At 31.3% G+C, this 20,908-nt stretch overlaps 1 protein-coding gene across 1 annotated transcript; it reads right to left on the reverse strand.

Annotated features, from left to right (window-relative positions):
• Positions 1-380: 380 nt before the first annotated feature.
• LOC132603216 (uncharacterized) lies at positions 381-5,632 on the reverse strand. The gene is made up of 2 exons (XM_060316159.1): positions 4,645-5,632; positions 381-4,252 (listed from the first exon to the last, which is right to left on the reverse strand). The coding sequence occupies exon 2, from the start codon at positions 4,235-4,237 to the stop codon at positions 3,608-3,610; it is 630 nt and encodes a 209-aa protein (XP_060172142.1). The 5' UTR covers positions 4,238-4,252; positions 4,645-5,632; the 3' UTR covers positions 381-3,607.
• Positions 5,633-20,908: the final 15,276 nt, after the last annotated feature.

Genomic DNA, 20,908 nt, shown 5'->3' on the forward strand with positions numbered 1-20,908 from the left:
AATTCTTGACTATACATATATCTTTTGAAACTCTTAAAAAAGAAATGAATACAAATTACTTAATAATATAATGATGTCATACTATGGTAAGAGGAAGCTTCGTCAAAGCGTTCTTCACAAAATCTGTTCAGAGCATGATATGAATGTTTCCGAACCCAGCCATGCATGATATATGTTTATCATTTAAAAAGTTGAAGGTATTATAAGTTTCTTGCCATTCTAATGGGTACGATTATCTTCCACAATTATTATACTTATGTTCTATTATTATACATTTTTGTGTACATTGGTGCGTACAAAATCATTTATGAGAACCTGACACAGACTTTCCAGTTTGATAAATAGTATGGGCTCTAAACATGATATAGAGAGAGAGAGAGAAAAAAAAAAAAAAGAACAGCCCGGTGCACGAAGGATCCCACGTTCACAAAGGGTCCAAGGAAGGCCGCATCCCAAGGGGTGTGATGTAGCCTGTAGGTAGCGTACCCTAATGCTAGCACCAGTGGCTGATTCCACGGCTCGAACCCGTGAGCTATAGGTAACATGGAGACAACTTTACCGTTGTTCCAGCCTCCAAGGTTTCCCTTCGTGGCATTTAATATATATCTTTTTGGTAATAAGAGTTAAAAATGTTGAAAGAAGATTTCACCATAGGGAAAAAAGGATATTGGTTTAGGATGACATAACAAGTATATTAGTTACAGTTTTTCCAAAAAAGGAATAGAGATTATTTTAGGATTATAAATGCGTATAGTTTGTAATTTGTCGTCTTTCCTCTCTCACATATATAGATAACTATGTTGTCCTATTAGCAATTTTTTAACTTCAGATGTTGAACTTTTTTCCTTTTATGTAACTGGTTTTGGAGAAAAAAAAAACGAAGAGACGAAGCCATGTTCTAAAGTGAAATTGGATTTCATATTTCTTTTCTTTTTTGGGTTAGACATAAACACTAAAACCTTCCTAGTGTTGTCAAAGGCGAAAAGCGCAAAAAGCTCTTTGGAGCAGGACTTCTTTGGGAAAAAGAACAAGGTCCCTTGGGCTTTAAGCGCAAATAGAGGGGCTTTCATGATGAAAGGCGCAAATGGAGAAAACATACAAATATGTATGTCTAGTCCAAGACTAATAACTTTAAGTATGAATAACAAATACTCCCTCCATCCCAAGTTATGTGAAGGTGTTTGATTGGGCACGGAGTTTAAGAATGGAAGAAAAACTTCAAAGCTTGTGGTCTAAAATAAGGCATAGATATTTGTGTGGCTATAAATCATATCATTAAGGGTAGAATGGGATGTCTAAAGTTAAATTATTACTATAGAAAGGTATCGTTCTTTTGGGAATGACTCAAAAGGAAAGAGCGTCACATAAATTGGAACGGGGGGAGTATATGGACACAAAAATTACGATAAAGTGAAATATCAATAGTTTAGTGTCTCCTCTTCAAGATTCCACTCATTGGCAAGGAAAAATATGTCTTAGAGCCTTGATGACGACATTGAAGTTCCTGCCAAGCAAGGTGAAGCGCTCAACATGTTTTGCACCTCCCTTTTGGGCTTAAACGCTTTTTAACCGCGACTTTGACACCACTGGACCTCCCTTTAGAATGATTATTTTAGCCCTTATTATAAGAGGTTACTAGTGAGGGAGGAATGTACTATCCTCTGTGACTCCATTTGAATCCCTAGAACACCGAGGAAGGTCTATTTCCTTGTATGATTAACGACAACGGGTGTGATCTCAACCGCAGAAACTCTGAGCAAGAGGAAGAACACCTATGTTAGCTGGTGCTTTATGTGTAAGAGTGCTAGCGAAAGTGTAGATCATCTTCTTTTGCATTGTAAGGTGGCTAGTTGATCATCCAGGGTGGCCCTCAATTTGTTTAGGATGCAATAGGTGATGCCGGGTACAGTGAAGGAGGCTTTGAAAGTTGAACTCATAGAATGGGGAAGAGAAGCCTGAGGGCATGGTGCGTTTCACCCTTAGCAATTATGTGGGTCCATTGGAAAGAGAAGAACAGAAAGGCATTTGAGGGGGCGGAACTAGATTTTGCAAAATTGCAAAGTAGAGTTTTATCTCTAGTTTCTTTTTGGTGTACTTACGAGGTCCCTATTTGTACAGAGGATTGGATCGCATTTGTTGAGAACCATATTATGGTGTAGGTTCTTTTCTTTATATGACTTGTATACAGGGTTTTCCCCAATTGTTAATGAAATTATTTACCTTCCGGTTCATGCATAAGATATGAACATTCAATTCGAGAAAACGTATTATTAATGACCACGATATATGCTAAAGTTAGAACTTTAACAAATTATTATACTTAATACTTCTACTAACTAGCATATTTGCCCTCTCCCAAGAAAAATAATTCAATGGAGATTCCTCTGCATGTATATATCGGCTAGCTTTTAATTGGTTTGAGGCTCTTAGGAATATTTCATCAGTTACTAGATTGCATTATCACTCCAAAAGAACTCAGGGGCGAGAAGTCTTCTCCAAAGAATTTTGATAAGTTGACAGGAACTGGGGGAAATATCTGGAATCCGGTTCTAATTCACCATGACAAGGTAGCTAGGTATTCATGAAGCAGATAAAACAACCATCTATGGGTGCGAAAGGTATCAATTTTTGGCTGTTTTCTTGGATACTCACCTAGTAAACAGTATTTTCTCACCTTTTTTCCATTCTTGCACAAGGGTAACCTGGTATCCATACATGGACAACCTTCTTGGGTCACAACTGATTATTTGTACAAGAGAGAATGTTAAATTTTTTAGCCAAAGCTTGAAGTGCATCATAGCTTCTTTTCCTTTTTTATTCTTCTTAAAACTAGCCATCACCACCTTTTGCTTATGAGGAGGCAGTTATCACACCACCAAATTCACTGTATTCGGTAGCCACTTCAAACTTGGAAGGTTACCATAGTATGACATCATTATATTATTAAGTAATTTGTCTTCATTTCTTATTTAAGAGTTTCAACAGATACATGTATAGTCAAGAATAATTCCACACCTTCGCATGCGCAATAGAGTAACATTATACCAGGGTAGTAGAACTGAAAAGAGTTCCACAAATCTTGCAGTAATTGAATCTTAGAAAAAACCACCTTAATTTAAAAGAAACTATACTTAATTTTGGTTGGTTGTGTTGTGTTTTTTTTTTTTTTTTCGTTGTTGTTGTTTAACTATGATACTTCTTACTACATTTTAATAATTGTTCTTCTTTTCAGTTGACATAAAATCTTGCAATAGCAACTGAGAAATTATATAATGAAGTTCAGGGGCTGAGGAATTTAAATTGTTTTTAAAAGGTAGAAAGGAAAATTAACACAATAATTCCTTATCGAAGAGAAAACTAACAAATATGTCCACATCAGGAGGAATTACAACCATTTGATGAACAAATTTGCAAATTTTTGAAAAAGTCAAGGAGGAGTACTACCAAAATTATAAAACTTAAAGTAAAACTTAGCATCAATGCAGAAAAAAATTTAAGATGTTTAGCTCACCTTTACAATGATCCAAATATGATTTTCCCAACCGCCTTGTCGACCCATTACGCATGTCCATATTCTTTAGAGTAGGCATTTTGATTGCAAGTCCTCTCAAGAAGAGTTGTGATGTTTCTCCGGAAGTATGACATCATCTCCATCTACATCAGCTGCCTCACCCTTACGACGCCTTTTTAATGCACCGTTCACACGCCCTTTTTCCTTCTGAGTAACAAGACCAAAAGGCCCAATATCACTGTCATTTTCCAGGACAGTTTTTGAAAATGGCTGACTTGCTACTTTATCCAAATCCTTCTTATCCCCAGTGTCATGTTGTTTTCCCCGTTCCAAATGTTCGTACTCTTCATCAGATCCACCTTCTTTCTCGTACTTTACAATCACAGGAGACCCATCGCTTCTATCGATTTTAAGCACATATGAGTTCTCCTTTGGCGTAACATTAGCCAAAAACTTCATGCAATCTGTATCATCCTCATCCTCGTATTCGTCCTCAAACTCGTCCACATCATTATTAAACTTATCTCTAACAACAGCGGGACCTTCATTTCCGCCATCATTTGTGGACTCTTTATGATAGTCAAGGGAAAGCATCAAAAAATGTGCATAATCTTCATCGATATCTGTCGATTCTCTAATCTCCCTTTTGAAATGGAGTGCACTCTCTCTCGGTAAACGCTGAACTTCATACATAACTTCAAAGCCCTCCAAGGGGTGTCGCGCCATTTTAATTGGATTAAGCTTTTAATAACAAACAGATCAGATCAACAATGATTAGAGGCAAAAGAAAAAGAATATACTCAATGTAAGTTGACTAATAGTCTGTTTGGCCAAGCCTCCAAGCCAAAAAGTTCCTTTAAAAAAAAAAAAAAAGTTGAAGTGTTTGGCCAAGCTTTTAGGAGAAGAAAAAGTGCTTTTGAGTAAAGCATAAGCTGTTTTTGAGAAGCGGAAAAAAATAGCTTCTCCCAAACAGTACTTTTTTGAAAAACACTTTTGAAAAAATGACTTTTTAGAAGCTTGCTCAAACACTAATTGCAGCTCAAAAATGTTTTCAAATTTCTTAGCCAAACACAAACTGTTTCTCACAAAAAGTGCTTTTTTCCCCAAAAAAAAAAAAAAGGCATGTCCCTTACGTGAAATGCTTCACGGGGTAGAAAGGCGGGCAAATATTATCTGCAGCCTTCGCTTTGGATTTAAGCGAAGAGGTTGTTTCAACGTATTAATAGATAACCAGCATGTAACCAAAGGAGCAACTTTGTTATTATGCCAATGTTTGTTTTCTACTATTAATATAAAAGATAACTAGAACACTTGAATTATTACATTCACACACATCTGAAATTACAAAAACCTATAACTTGTTACGAATTCCATTACATCCAGCTGAAATATCATTTTTGAAGGGGAAAAGAGTCAGCTTTATCTGAAGTCCTAACACTTGATACTCTATAAAGAAGACCTCATCACTTTAAATAACAATAACCTTTTTTTTGGAGGTAAACTTTAAATAACAATAACCTTTCATCATAACTTATGTCGAAGCCACAATAATTATATAAATAAAGCAAGCCTTTTAGATGGAGTGATTACCCAGTTAAAAGTGAAATTTATCACAGTAAAAGCTGAAGACAAAGAAAGGGCATAACTTGATTGGCTGCTAAGCTTTTAGAATTTTTCGCCTCAATGATTCCGTTAAAAGCCAAGATTTTGAATACCCACAAAACCAAAATGCATATACACAGATATAATGTATGTCGTTCTTAATAAAAACAAAGACTTATAAATTCCATAAATTAACTAACCGTGAATGAAAATTGGAACTTATAGCAAAACAAAGAAAGGAGATATCGTGATTGACCGCTAGCCTTTCAAATGAGTTAATTCGCCTTCAATGATTCCATTAAAAGTCAAGATTTTCAATACCAACAAAACACAAGAGCGTATATATATATAACTACAACAACATATCCAGTGTAATCCCATAAGTAGAGTCTGGGGAGGATAGGATGTACGCAGATCTTACCCCTACCTACCTTTGTAGGGTAGAGAGGCTGTTTCCGATAGACCTCAGTAAAAAAGAGTTAAATTCACCTTCAATCAAAGTTGAATACAAAGAAAGAGCATAACCTGATTGACTGATTGTTTGCCTAGAATGATTTTTGTTAAAAGCCAAGATTTTGAATACCCACGAATACCAAATGCATGTAGATCTTATCTCTATCTTTATGGGGTATAGAAGCTGTTTCGATAAGACCTCGGCTCAAAAGAAACGTAATCAAATGCAGGAAAAAAAAACCAAATGCATATATACAGATATAACGTATCTATAAAAACAATTCCGTGAATTAACACACCATGAATGAGAATTGAAACATATATCAAAAACGAGCAGAAATAAAAACAAAACAACGAGCATAAATTGACTGCTCACCTTAGCAGAGAAAGAAGAAGTAACAGAGTGAGTGACAAATTGAGAATGGCAGATATTTTTTTGAGGAAAAAACAAAAAAGACCCCACTTATATTATACTCTAGATTGTGCTAATTAATCATGCTTCAAATTTTCTTTTCCGTTTTGGGGTTTCTTTTATCTAAGTTGTATCACCTTTGGTCCCTTAATTATATGAAAATTTTGATTTTGGTCCTTACAATATATGACTCAGTACATCTGATTTTAACTACTCCGTCCATCCATTTTTACTTGGCATACTCCTTAAGGAGTTTTAAATAGAATGACAATTTTACTATATCACCTCTAACTATTACTGAGTTATTTAATTATTGAAAACAATCAAATATAGTTTAAAATATGTGCAACAACTAACAATTCTTTGATGTTTTCAACTCAATAACGTAAAATATGTATGAAATGGTAAATTATCTCGTGATTTCCAAGCTGGACAAGTAAAAGTGGATATCTATTTTTAGTATAGAGGACAAGTGAACATGAACGGATGAAGTAATTAAAATGTGTTATTTTGATCCATTTACGTAGGAAATATGTTATATTTAGATTACTTTGAGAAGTATCAATAATAATAATCAGCGTAATCCCACAAGTGGATCTGTAAAGGGTAGGATTTACGATAATTTTACTCCAGGGTAGGATTTACGATGATCTTACTCCTATCTTGAGAAGGTATAGAGGCTCAAAGAAAGATGAAAAGACAAAAACATGCTCTTATTATAACCCTCAAATATAATTAACAATATAAGTTTAACTTAATACATGAATAATAAAATGGTTAATAACTCTGATAATTTGCTGAATATTTGTAGAAAAAGGAATTAAAAATGCATATTTTCAGTAATTGAATATCAATATGTTTAATCAAATATCACAAAGACTAAATTTAAAATTTATCAATAATTAAAAACCCAAAAGCACATTAACCTTCTATTAATGCTAAAAGGATCTCTAGGTAATTCACGTATTATTTATAACGAATCCAATATAAGATAACTCATACGAGAATTAGTTTTATAATATAAAATACCTAAAATTACAAAATTATTTTAATTTTATTTTTCTAATATTATTCACTTAAAAACAAGGGTAAACTATGACATTTGTTGTTATGTCTCATATAATACAAAAGTTGTTGCAGCTTTTGACGCGAAGCTATTTGTTTAATCATGAAAATTTGTTTTTTTTTAACTATTTTAATTAAAATAATACCTAAAAATACAAAATTGTTTAATTTTATTGTTCTATTATTATTCACTTAAAAAATCAGGGTAAACTATGACATTTTGTGTTATGTGTCATATAATACAAAAGTTGTTGCAGCTTTTGACGCGAAGCTAATTGCTTAATCATGATAATTTATTTTTTAATTATTTTAATTAAAACAATACCTAAAAATACTAAAATACAAAATTTATTTTAATTTTATTGTTCTATTATTATTCACTTAAAAACAAGGGTAAACTATGACATTTTGTGTTATGTGTCGTATAATACAAAAGTTGTTGTAGCTTTTGATGCGAAGCTAATTGCTTAATCATGATAATTTGTTTTCTAATTATTTTAATTAAAAAAATACCTAAAAATACAAAACTATTTTAATTTTATTGTTCTATTATTATTCACTTAAAAACTAGGGTAAACTATGACATTTTGTGTTATGTGTCGTATAATACAAAAGTTGTTGCAATTTTTGACGCGAAGCTAATTGCTTAATCATGATAATTTGTTTTTTTCCTTTTTTGGTCTTCTGATTGTGGTAAAATTCTGTTTGTAATATTTTTTGTATGTATTCTTAGGATAATGAAAACTCCAATTTTCAATCTTCCACTGAAAATTTTGAATGTTCTAAAATATATATCTGATTTTGTGAATCCAACTCGGAGATTATCTTTATTGGAACTCTTACATTAAAATTATTCTTATCACTTTTTTCTTGCAAATGATATTATCCGAATCTTACACCTATTCTTACATTAATATGGCAAAATACATTGACAACTCCTTAAATTTGCTACGTATTATATTTCATTTAGACATTCGAACTAATGAATTATTTGATTGAATACATGATAAAATGCCTCTATTAGACACTTTTAGATCAAATTTTGAAAATATTTATGTGTGTGTTCTCAAGGGCTCATTAAGTAACAACTTAAAATATATTACCTTTGTAATTATATGTATCGGCTTTAATAAGTTATAAGTCCTCGGGTCTGTTATAGTCGAGGTTGATGTGTTAGGAGGTGACATATTTTAAGTAGATAACTTATCCACGTAATGAGTATTTGAGAACACGCGCAAAAGCTTTTCAAAATATTGAATTGGAAGTGTCTAATGGAAATAGTTTATCATGTGTTTCGATGGTCGCTTGAAATATATCGTAGTTTGAATGTCTATATAAAATATACTAACAAATTTAAGGGGCCGTCAATGTGTTCCGCCTTAGCTTAAGGTAACGTTTCTTTATACTAAAAATAAGATGTTTAAATCTGAATGCATGTTCAAATATTAAGGAATTACATATGAATATGAATGATTACGAAATAATTTGTTTGACATATGAATGTCGATAATTTATTTTACTTAAAAACTAAAAAATATAGAATTCAAAAAATTATAATAATTATCATATACACCAAAAAAAAAAATAGAGAACATACTAATTTACATGATATTGTGTGAATTATCTCTTTGACGAATCCTATCTAAAAGACAGCAGCAAAGCTATGATGTTTATAAGGTGATTGATGGTTCGTGGTGGTGGTGGTCGTGGTTGTGTGGAGTCTAAGATGATAATTGGACAATGGTGGCCGATAATGATTGTGTGTTGGTGGTGGATCGATGTACAGTATGGCTGATGATAGTAGACTAGTAGTTGGTGATGGGGCAGTTAGTGCTAATCGTTATGCAGTTAAAGCTAAGAGATTGGTGGTTGTTGGGTAGCGGTTGTGTAACAGAGGTTGGTGGTAGGATGGTTGGGGATTGTGGCTATTGGCTAGTGATAATAGTGATCGGCAATCGAGGTGGTCGGTAGTATGGTGATGGTGGCCTGAGGAAGGTAAAGGAATAGCCCATCTTCCCAGCGTTTCAAACTTTGTGCGCTAGGTAGAGTCGAGCCAGTAGCCCAATGAATTTTTCCAATATATCATCAAAATATTGCCTAGAAAGAAAATAAATAATAATAAAAGTGCATACACTTAGGTTGTACGATCATTCTGTTAACAATAGTCAATTTATCAATGTTTTCTTGTTGGATAGCAGTGGCATTTGAGTCAAATTACACCCGCCTCGATTATGCTGCTACATCTCATTAATACAAGCATCAGGCAATTTTGCCAACTATGATGATACTTTATTTACAATGATAGTAATTGTGCCGTTATATCACTCATTAACTTATTTTTCTTATTTATGATCCATGAAATAAAAGGGGAGCCTTAGAGTAATGGTAAAGTTGTGTCTAGGTCACGTGTTCGAATAGTGCAGAAGTCACTAATATTTAAATTACGGTAGACTGTCTACGTCACACTCGTTAGGATGTGGCCCTTCCTCGGACCCTACTAACGCGGAATGATTTGTTCACTGGGCTGCCTTTTTTAACGATCCATTAAATTCAGTAAACACAAGCTTAAACTTCATTCATTTTTTTGCGTGAATTGCCCTTCAAAAGCATTGGTCTTTAATTTTTGCCCCTCAAATTTAAAATCTTTAGTTTTTGCCCTTTGCCTAAAAACCCATGGGTTCCGGATTCGAACCACCGCTCAGATAAAAATAAAAAATAAATCGCAAGGCAGACGTTTAGATTCGCGCAAACTTTGGCCCATTGGGCATATTTTGCCTTATGCCTGAAGGTACACTCTGCCTTAAGGTAGAGTTTGCAGGAAAACTATGCTTGAGGGCTTGCAAAACTATGCCTGAGACCTAACTTTGGCTTGCAAAACTCTGCCTGCAGGTAGAGTTTTGCAGTCAAAATTCTGCATGAGACCTAACTTTTGCCCGAATAGGCCTAACTTTGCTACAAAACTCTGCCTTGCGATTTTTTATTTTTTTTTAACTAAGCCGGGGTTCGAACCCCAAACCTCATGGTATTAGGCGAAGGGCAAAAATTAAAGACCACCCCAAAATAAGGGCATTCCTGCGAATTGCATTGGCCAACATGGTTCTACTAAGCATAGTGTTCTCCCGAGGGGCCACCCCAATTTGAGATTGGGAAAAGTCACATAAATACAACTTTTTCAAATGGTAATTAAAAAGATTACAACTACTTTAAAAAAATTACATAAATACAACTTATTCAAAATTTTAACTTCTTAATTACAAAAATACAACTTTTTACATTCCTAAAATATTAATAATACTTAATTTTAGGAGTTACTACCATTAATGCATATTCACTTTTTACTTTCTCTTTCTTTCAAAATCATTAGAATGTAATTTTCCAAATAAACACAACAAAATCAACTTCAAATCCCATATTCCATCTCCTGTTTTAAAAAGGCTTTTTTTCTTTCGTTTCATCCTTTTTATTCTTCTTTTTTTTTTTTTAATTTCACTTGATGATGATTCAATTATTTTTTTGTGACTAAAAGAAATTATTTGAATAGATTAATATAAAGAAAAGTACATGAAAAGATATGGTATATGGAAATATGGTATAAGAATGTACATGAAAATATACCTTAAAAAGTATATGGTATATTCAAATTGGTATATTTAACTGAAAAGATGATAACAAAATATTTGTGAATATAATAGTAGAAATTAGTATATTTAAGATTGTATATTATATATATATATATATATATATAGTGTATATAATCATTAGTATATTTAAGATTGTATATTATATAGAGTATATAATATAATAATATTGTATATATTATTAGGATATACCTAATATATGAATATATTACTCTATGTGCCAACCAATTGTACTCTACAATAACTTATAAAACATACAATATACAATATACAATAGAATCTTAATTAATAATTGATACCCCATCCCATAAAACTTGGCTTCCTTTCTGCCATCACATATTAATTATTCATTTTTTCTTTCTCTTCCATGAAATAGGAAAATTAACTCAACTAAATTTATATTTGTATATAGTTAATATAATAAACAATATATGCCCGCCTAATATATACAATAATGTATGTGGGCAAATATATATATATATATATATATATATATATATATATATATATATATATATATATATATATATATATATATATAATACATTTTGTTTAGTATACATAAGAAATTATTTTATATATAGTATATACTTGTTAATTACATAAAAAATAATATTATATATAGAGTATATAATAGTGAAGTATACATAATATATAAGTACAAGAATATATATACTTGTTCAAGGAATTGTATAATATATATCATATAAATAGTAGTTTACTATTTTATGGATTAAAATGCTAGCTGAGTATATTGGGATGTTTAGAAAAGTAATTAACGTGTTCTGATATGTATTAATTTGGTTATCACTAATATAGGAAACTCCTTATTATTAGCCTTTTATTCATAGCAACATTCTTTTATTTATGGTATAAAATCATACATATACCCTAAATATTGAGTATATATTGTAGATTATGTACTTTAGTTAATAGTTGTAGATTACGAAATATTTTACTTATTACTTGTATTTATGTAACTTATCCCCCAACTAGATTTGGGCCTGCAGGAAACTGGCTGTCCTGGCCCCTTTTACTGGATTGGGCCTGATTGGTAGCCCAGTTGACATGCTTATAGATTATAGTCTTTTTTTTTTTTTTTTTTTTTTTTTTTTTTTTTTTTTTGCGTGGATTGTCCTTCATTTGGGGTGGTCTTTAAATTTTTTCTTTCGAATTGGTGGTCTTTAAGGTTTGTCCTTCGCTAGGGACCCCTTGATTCCGAGTTCGAACCCTCGCTCAGTGAAAATTTAAATTTTTTTTCCGCAAGGCAGAAGTTATAAAAAAAGAGTAGAATTTCTGCCTTAAGGCAGAACTTGCATGGAAATTCTGTCCATTTTTGCAAATTCTGCCTTAAGGCAGAAATGGGCAGAATTTGCAAATTCTGCCTAAGGCAGAGTTGCCTTTTTCCTGAACTTATTTAGCTGGTCTTTTCGAATGATCAACCTGTCCATTTTTTATTATTCTCAAAGGATAAGATTATTCTCTTTACCAAACATATGTCGCCTTGCGAATTTCTTTTTAATTTTCGCCTGAGTGGGGGTTTGAACCCGTGACCAAGCGTCCTTAGCGAAGGGAAAACTTTAAAGACCACCATTTTGAAGGGCAAAACTTAAAGACCACCCCGTAATAAGGGCATTCATGCTAATTGCCCGATTATAGTGGCAATGAAGATGAGAAAATGGGGGGAGGTGAACAAAACTATTACTATACACATTTGGATTTTGGAGAGAGGCAAACAAATATGTGGAATTTCTAGCAAACGAAGGCCATTATATGAAAACGATTTGGAAATTTGGGAAGATATGTTTAAGGAAATGGAGTTTGTTTTTCTGACTGATTTATGCCATGGCCATGCATATAACTCACAATAGATCTTAAGAAATTAATTTAGTGATTTAAAAGGCAGGGGCGTGAGGCGAGACATTTTACTTAGCACAGGGCGAAGCGTAAGTCTTGAGGCACGGCGCGTAAGCCTCATGAATCATAATTTTTTTTTTAATTTATAATGTAGTAATATATATATATATATATATATATATATATATATATATATATATTGAAGAAACACATAAAAACAAAAATATTTAACATGATTTTATAAGTATAAATAATGCAATGATATAAAAGTTATTATGAGATGAAAACCAACTCTAACATCTTAACTTTCAAACAATAAAAAATCACAATTTCTTAAAATATATTACCGTAATACTATGCAATTTACTTTCCTAAAAGAAAATAATCAATAAACTTTATCAGTATTATAATTAAAACATCATTCCTTCATAATCAAAACAAAATTCCTTTCAAATAGTGAAATAATAAACTATGATAATTTTGAGACATGAGACAAAAACATGAAGAGATATAAAATTCGGCTATGTATTTTTATTTAAATGTTATGTAATATTCACCCTCACAATGTTCTCAAATAGTAAACATGCGATACTACAACTTGTTATTTGAGTTGCTCTCAATCTTCTTATTTCTATAGATGAAAAACTATTAAGTATCATTAATCTAATAAATAATTATGAGGGTCAACAATGATAACTATGAATTTCACCCATAATTTATGTTGAATTTCACCCATAATTTATGTAAGAACTGTTAGACGAGTCCCGAGCGTTGGACATTAAGCGTGTTTAGGGTGTAAGTCGGATGCTTAGGACGTAAGTCTCACAGAATTAAGTCCCATACATAAGTCTCAAGGTGTTTTGCTAGTGTCCTGTCCCAGGACGAGTCCCAAAATTTCCTTTAAACATTGAACTTTTTCTCTCTCAATATACTAAAAAAATGAGAAAAATATGCAAGACTTATCTTCATTATTTTATGATATTTTTCAAGCTTCTAAAAAGTTTTCACCACCAAGTTACCTTCTCTAATTAATTTCCATTATAAAGAGGATTTCACAGCCTTTGGCATTTAGCATGATCTTCATTTGGAGTAGACCCAAAGACCAATACTAAAATGGACACATGTTCGGATGAGTTTAACGTGAATTATTTCTAGTTTCTTACATGTTGGATTCATTTCGAACATTACAATTACAAAAAGTAATATATGGAATTTTTTTAGTGTAAAGATTAAAGTTTATCTCTTGTTTTATGTACTATAGTTCATTTTTGTCATCTTCTAAATTGTTGGTCTATTAGTATCTTTGACGTTAGTAAATTATATTGTCTCATAATATTGTTCTTGTTAGAGCATCAACGTAAAATTAAAGGACTCACGTGTCCAAGTTCTGCAAGAGAAAATGTCAAAATTTATTCATCAAGTTTTTACTATTAGTAACTTGATTCTATGTTTGTCACATGTTTCTCTGTTAAAATTAAGAGCAAGTTTGTGCCGAAGTATAATGGGAAGGGAATATTTTGCCCGAAATTATAATGAGAGGTATATTTAGACTATTTCCGATAGTACAGAGTACATTTGGCCCTTTCCTACTACCACATGGTAAAATGGATTGGTATTTAAAAAAAAAAAAAAAGAAGAAGCTAAAGTGTAATGCCATAATTGGGAAAGTGATATCTCAAACTAGCCATTCATGTCACATATATCTTTCATTCTATTTACTACTGACCCACAGAAAAAGGAAATAAAGGCAAAGTATAAGTGCATAAAATCCCTCAGCCTTGTGATGCAAGCAATAATTTCTCTTTCGCTAGACAAAGGATGCTATATGAGTGTTGTAGTGTTGCACTACATGGTTTAGTGTTGTACTACATGGTTTAGTGTTCGTACCTTGATATGGCAATTGACAAGTGACAAATAATTCAGCTTGCTAATTTTTTTAATATAGATGCACTTGTTTTAGAAAGATAAAAGTTGTCTTTAGAAAATACAGTAAATTAACTTTAATAATATTTGTCTCTAATTCAATAGTTTTAATGGTCTAAAGGTCTAGAAAGGATACAATCTATCTAATTACTGGTGTGTGGCATCAAGCAACAACGAAAAAATAATATGATCTATCAAAATATTATATTTGTCAATGCAATACAATACACTATGATACATTATGAAACGATATGTAACAACCATCCAAGTAAGTTGTTGTGATGTTTTGTATATTATCAAGTTGGACCTTTCTCGTATGTCTAATAAGTACATAAAAGAACTTTATCAATATGATAAAAGAAAAAGTTTACGCAATTCATTAATATCCTATGAGATTTGTATTAATAAGCAATTCTCTTTTCACACGTTATAGACGGGAAGTAATACTTCGATCAAATTGTCGAGATATGAGTGAATACAACCGTTATAGGAAAAAGTATTGCACTATATGCTTAAACGATTGTACCTATCATGGGTAGGTAACAATTTTCTCTCACATGTGAGAGACGAGAGTTAATATGTTCTCGCGCGATCAAACAGTTGATATGTGTATAATCTAGTCTAAACACATCTGTTATAGGAAAATCTATTGCACTATATGCTTAAATGACTGTATTTAGTCTAAACACATCTGTTATAGGAAAATGTATTGCACTATATGCTTAAATGACTGTACCTTATATTGGTAGATAATAATTATCTCTCACACGTGAGAGATGAGATTTAATATGTTCTCTAGTAGAGATGCGAGTAATCTTAGTCTGAACACATCTGTTATAGGAAAATGTATTGACTATATGCCTAAATGATTGTACCTTATATGGATAGGTAACAATTCTCTTTCACACGTGAGAGACGAGAATTAAGAACCCATTTGATCATGAGATTTTTTCACTTTTTCTAGAAAAAATTCTCACTTTATTTGAAAATCAATATTTGGCCATAAAAATTCAAATAGTTGTATTTGGTATTCGGAATACACCTAAAATCACTTTTTCACTTTTGATACATTCAAACAACCAAATATTCTTTGCAAAAGCTATAACCAAACACAACTCCATCTTTAACTCCAACTTCAGAATTTCAAATAAAGTGGATTTTTTTTTTGTTTTCATGGCCAAAATCCTACTTAATATGTTCTCGGTCAAATAGTCGACATGCGAGTAATCTAGTTTGAACACAAACATTATAGGAAAAGGTATTTGCACTATATGCTTAAATGTTTGTACCTTATATGGGTAGGTATTAGTATTACAGAAAATTAGAAAAGTGCTTAAAAGCCAATAAGCACTTAAAATAAGTCAATCCAAACACACTCTTGGAAGATTTAGGTCAAATGGCGAGGTTTTTTTTTATATTAAAATTATATATGCCATTTACTTGTCAAATACTTTCTGAAATTAGGTAAAGGAGTGCTGTGAACATATAATTTAACATTTAATCGAAGAAGAACATATAATTTAACATTTCATTAGAAGAAAGAATTATATTATGGAAGAACATTTGTGTTGGAAATTAAAGCACTGAAACTTCTGTTTATAATTTTTCTTGCTTATCTAAGTTTAGGCAAATTAAAGTGACAAATGGGGGCGTATCTAGTGTAAAATAATTCATTTGAACCCATAACTTTTAGCCTAGAGCTGGATTTTCTATGTTAAATACATTGAAATTGTTGAAAATACTGAAATAGGGTTCATTAATTAAAACATAAGTATTGAACCCAACAACAAGAAGTTAACATACCCAATGTAATCCCACTGGTGTGGTCTGGGGAGGGGAGGTAGAGTGTATGCAGACTTTACCCCTACATCGTGAAGTAGAAAAGTTATTTCCGGAAGACCCTCGGCTCAAATAACACATATCAAAGCAGATTTAAAAGGAGAAAACAGAAAGTAATAAAAATATCACAAATAAAAGGGGAAGCAATATAAAGCATACAGACAAAAGGAAAGTAATCACAGCAAGATAAAACGATAACCGAGCCAAAAGTTACTATGAATATGCTTTGGACTCTTCGTTTTGCATTGAACAATCTATGTAAAATGGACATACATGGTTATGTGTATTGATATGATCTTTAAAATACAGTTAACTTCAACTAGAAGTTCTACACCAATGTTAAGATACTTTTACACAAATTATGTGATATAGGCCTCAGTTACATACGTGAAAGAAAAATACCAATAGTTTATCGAGTCCGGAGCCAAAATGACATATTTTTACAGCAATTAGATTAAAATAGGCTGTCTTTTTTTTTTATACCCAAATGGGTATTTCGTTGATCATTCAACGAAATACCCCAGTTACTGTTCATAGCAGCAACTCTTTTTTTTTTTTTTTTTTTTTTTTGCTATTTCGTGGATTGTTCCACGAAATAGCTTTTTTTTAAATTTTTTTTTGCATTTCGTGGAACAATCCACGAAATAGCTTTTTTTTTTTTTTATTTTTTTAATTTCGTGAAAAAAATGATTTTTTTTTTACATATCATGACACAATCCACGAAATAGATGTTTTTTTATTTTATTTCGTGAATAAAAAAAGAAATAGGAAATTATAATATTTTTTTTGTTTTTGCATTTCGTGTATTAAAAAACGAAATAGGATAATTTTTTTTCTAATTTCGTTCGTATAAAAAGGAAATTGGAATATATATATATATATATATATATATATATATATTATTTCGTGTATTAATGAAGGAAATTGATTTGTTTTTTTTTATTTTTTTTGCATTTCGTAATCTAATGAACGAAATAGGTTTTTTTTTTTTGTATTTAGTGAATAAAAAAACGAAATAGAAAATTATATACATATATATATATATATTTTGCATTTCGTGTATTAAAAAATGAAATAGGAAAATAATTTTATTTTCATTTCATTTATATAAAAATGAAATAGGAATATAATTTCGTTTTTTAATACACGAAATGCAAAATATATATATATATATGTATATAATTTCCTATTTCGTTTTTTTATTCACTAAATACAAAAAAAAAAAACTATTTCGTTCATTAGATTACGAAATGCAAAACAAATAAAAAAACAAATCAATTTCCTTCATTAATACACGAAATAATATATATATATATATATATATATATATATATATATATATATATATATATATATATATATATATATATATATATTCCAATTTCCTTTTTATACGAACGAAATTAGAAAAAAATTTATCCTATTTCGTTTTTTAATACACGAAATGCAAAAACAAAAAAAAATTATAATTTCCTATTTCTTTTTTTATTCACGAAATAAAATAAAAAAACATCTATTTCGTGGATTGTGTCATGATATGTAAAAAAAAATCATTTTTTTCACGAAATTAAAAAAAAAAAAAAAAAAAAAAAGAGTTGCTGCTATGAACAGTAACTGGGGTATTTCGTTGAATGATCAACGAAATACCCATTTGGGTATAAAAAAAAAAAGACAACCTATTTTGGTCTAATTGCTGTAAAAATATGCCATTTTGGCTCTATCCGTCACTATATTTCAGAAGCCTCTAAAGGTGCAAGTCAAATATTGGAGTTGATTTCTGAGAAGGTCACTCAACTATCTTCATTGCAACACAAAAGTCACTTAACTTTGTTTTGTAACTGGAAAGTCATTCAACTATTGTCATTGTAACACAAAAGTCACTTAACTTTATTTTGTAACTAGAAAGTACTCACCTTTCATCTTTGTAACACATAAATCACTCAACTCGTTTTAGTCAACTTTTGCTGACGTAACATTTTTTTAAAAATTAAATCCTTATTTAATATAAACTCAACCATTTTATCATTTGGTGATCCGCCCCACCATTTGTCCTTCGTTTTTGAGAATCCAAGATCTGGTTTAAGTTGAGAGAAAACAAGTAATTGAAAGCTTCATAAGTAAGAGAGAATTAATGGTTGATATTCTTTTGTTGGCTCCAAGAGGTAGTTTCATTTGGCATTTGTCCTTAGAGTGGGGTAAAAACTTCATTTCAGTGATGTACAATTGTTGAAACAATGTGGTTTGGTATGTAGGATGGGATAATCAAGGATATCTCATGAGATTATTTTATCCTACCTTTTATATGGATATTAATCCCACCATTTTAGTACAAATGGTGGAATAAAATAATCCCGGGATTAGTTGAGATAAAGTTAATTAATCCCAAATTTTATTCCGAAATTATTGTCCTTATCCCAAGTACCAAACGACATGGAATCTATCTTCCGCCAAAGATTTCTTTGCTTTGGTTTATACAATGGCTTAAAGAAGCCATATGACCCTTTTCCGGACTGAGTTTAAGTTTTAAAAAATGGTTAGTATTCTACTTCCAGAGAAGTTGTTGCTTTTTATAGGCCTGAAGATCTGAGGTGACTAAACTTTAAAATTATTATGGTAACACACATATTTGTTATTTTGCTTTTCCTGACAAAGTCGAGGACATTTTTTCCCGTATCAAAAGGCCTTTCATGATATCATCTATCAATAGTGTGATTCTTGCTTTTTCCTTGAACTACGAATTATGAAGAGCAATACCATAATCATGGGTGTAAAGTATAAGAGTCAACACTAAGTTAAAATGTGTTTTGGAATATCATTACTTTCAACCCAATGCCTACTTTGCATTCACCGGTAAAAGAGTAACAAACAATCTATCTATATAAAGCAAGCACAAAGACCCCGTGACACTCTCTAATACCAGCATTAGCATTTTTTTTTTTTATTAGAATTTTGCCTTTTTCCAATTTGAAAAAATAAAAAAAGTGTCCCACCTGAAAAAGAAAATGAAAGGTCACTTTGTTTTTTATCAAACATTGCCAAACGCCACTTCTTTTAAGTCTCTTCCCATATATGCCTGCCTGCCTTCATCAAAAAACCAAAAGTCGAGACTTTTAAAATTCTCTCCGATACTCCTCACTAAAAGTTATAACGGGTGAAACAACAAACCAATAATCAGGAAATGATGCCCAAAACGTTTCAAATTGCATGTAGACCAACAAATAGCAACGTATGAAAACTGAAGAGTTAAAACACCTAAACATTTTAGACCAAACTCCATAATACACTTGCTCTTCCGACTGCTCTGTTGCGTAAACAAGGAAATATCTATGTATATGGACAAAGCTCATCCACTAATAGAGGACCAAGTGATATCCTTATTGAGGAAAAGGGTTCTGAAGAGTAGAGCATGAATGTTAAAGGTGAAGTGACGATATATTGTAGAGACGGAGTAATAGAGGAGATGAAGATCATCAGCGATTCTAACGGCGATGCAAATTCCAGCAGTGGAGAAAGAGACGAGAAATGGAATTGGGTTTAGTTTCTGTTATTGAGTTGGAAACGAAGAGGTCGACGGCAGTGGGCGTAGACATAATTTTTTGTATTCGACATTCACTATACAACATGAGACATGTTGCAAACTACAAAAGAGGAGTAGTTTTATTTTCCTCTTTCATAATTATAGTTTTTAAAATCGATTTATGTTTTCCTACATAACTGCTTTTTCTTTATATTGTATTTTTATCGCTTCTATTGTACATAATTGAGTCTTAGTTCATTGGTTTAGTGGCAAGCAACATCTTCTATCAAGTGAGTTCATCTGCTAATAATACATCTTCAATATCTAATAAATTTTTCCGACGAACTAGCGTCTAATGAACATAATAGGCAGAATTTTTCATAAGCGACATTTGATGAAGTGAACAAATCACTGTAACAACATGAGACATGTTGCAAATTACAAAAAAGGAGTAGTTTTTTTCTTTTTCAATTTATAGTTTTTAAACTCTATTTAGGTTTTACTAAAAGATTACTTTTTTTATATTGTATTTTTATCGCTTCCGTTGTACATAACTGAGTCTTGGTCATTGGTTTAATCTTGTTTTGGCGCAGTGGCAGGCAACATCTTCTATCAAGTAAGTTCATCTGCTAATAATATATTTGTAGTGGTTTGTATGTATATCTAATGAAAAATTCCGACGAAGTGGTGTCTAATGTGCATCCGCACATGGGTGAGGGTTGCTTCTTATTGTCATCCTTTCCTTTCTTCAAACATAAAACAATGAAAATTTTCCGCATGAATTTGGTGGAATTTCACGTAGCCAATATATTCCGTCAATGAAATTCAAACAAAAAATATTAAAAAAAAGAAGAGGCATACTGAGAAATTTCATGAATTTCACAGAACATATGAAAGTTTAAAAGTCCGTTTCTATTTTCATTATTGCTAATTAAGTGTGAACCATTTTGAGTTATTATTTGCATGATCCTCTCTTTTATTTATCAGACATGGATTCTAAGTTCATATTGCTTCTTCTGGATAATTGTTTATCAATTTTTGTTGTATGTACCATCTCAAAATCATGAGTTTACATATTGTACTGTTCCCAG

The sequence above is a fragment of the Lycium barbarum genome, chromosome 7 (assembly GCF_019175385.1).
Source record: "Lycium barbarum isolate Lr01 chromosome 7, ASM1917538v2, whole genome shotgun sequence".
Lineage (NCBI taxonomy): Eukaryota > Viridiplantae > Streptophyta > Magnoliopsida > Solanales > Solanaceae > Lycium > Lycium barbarum.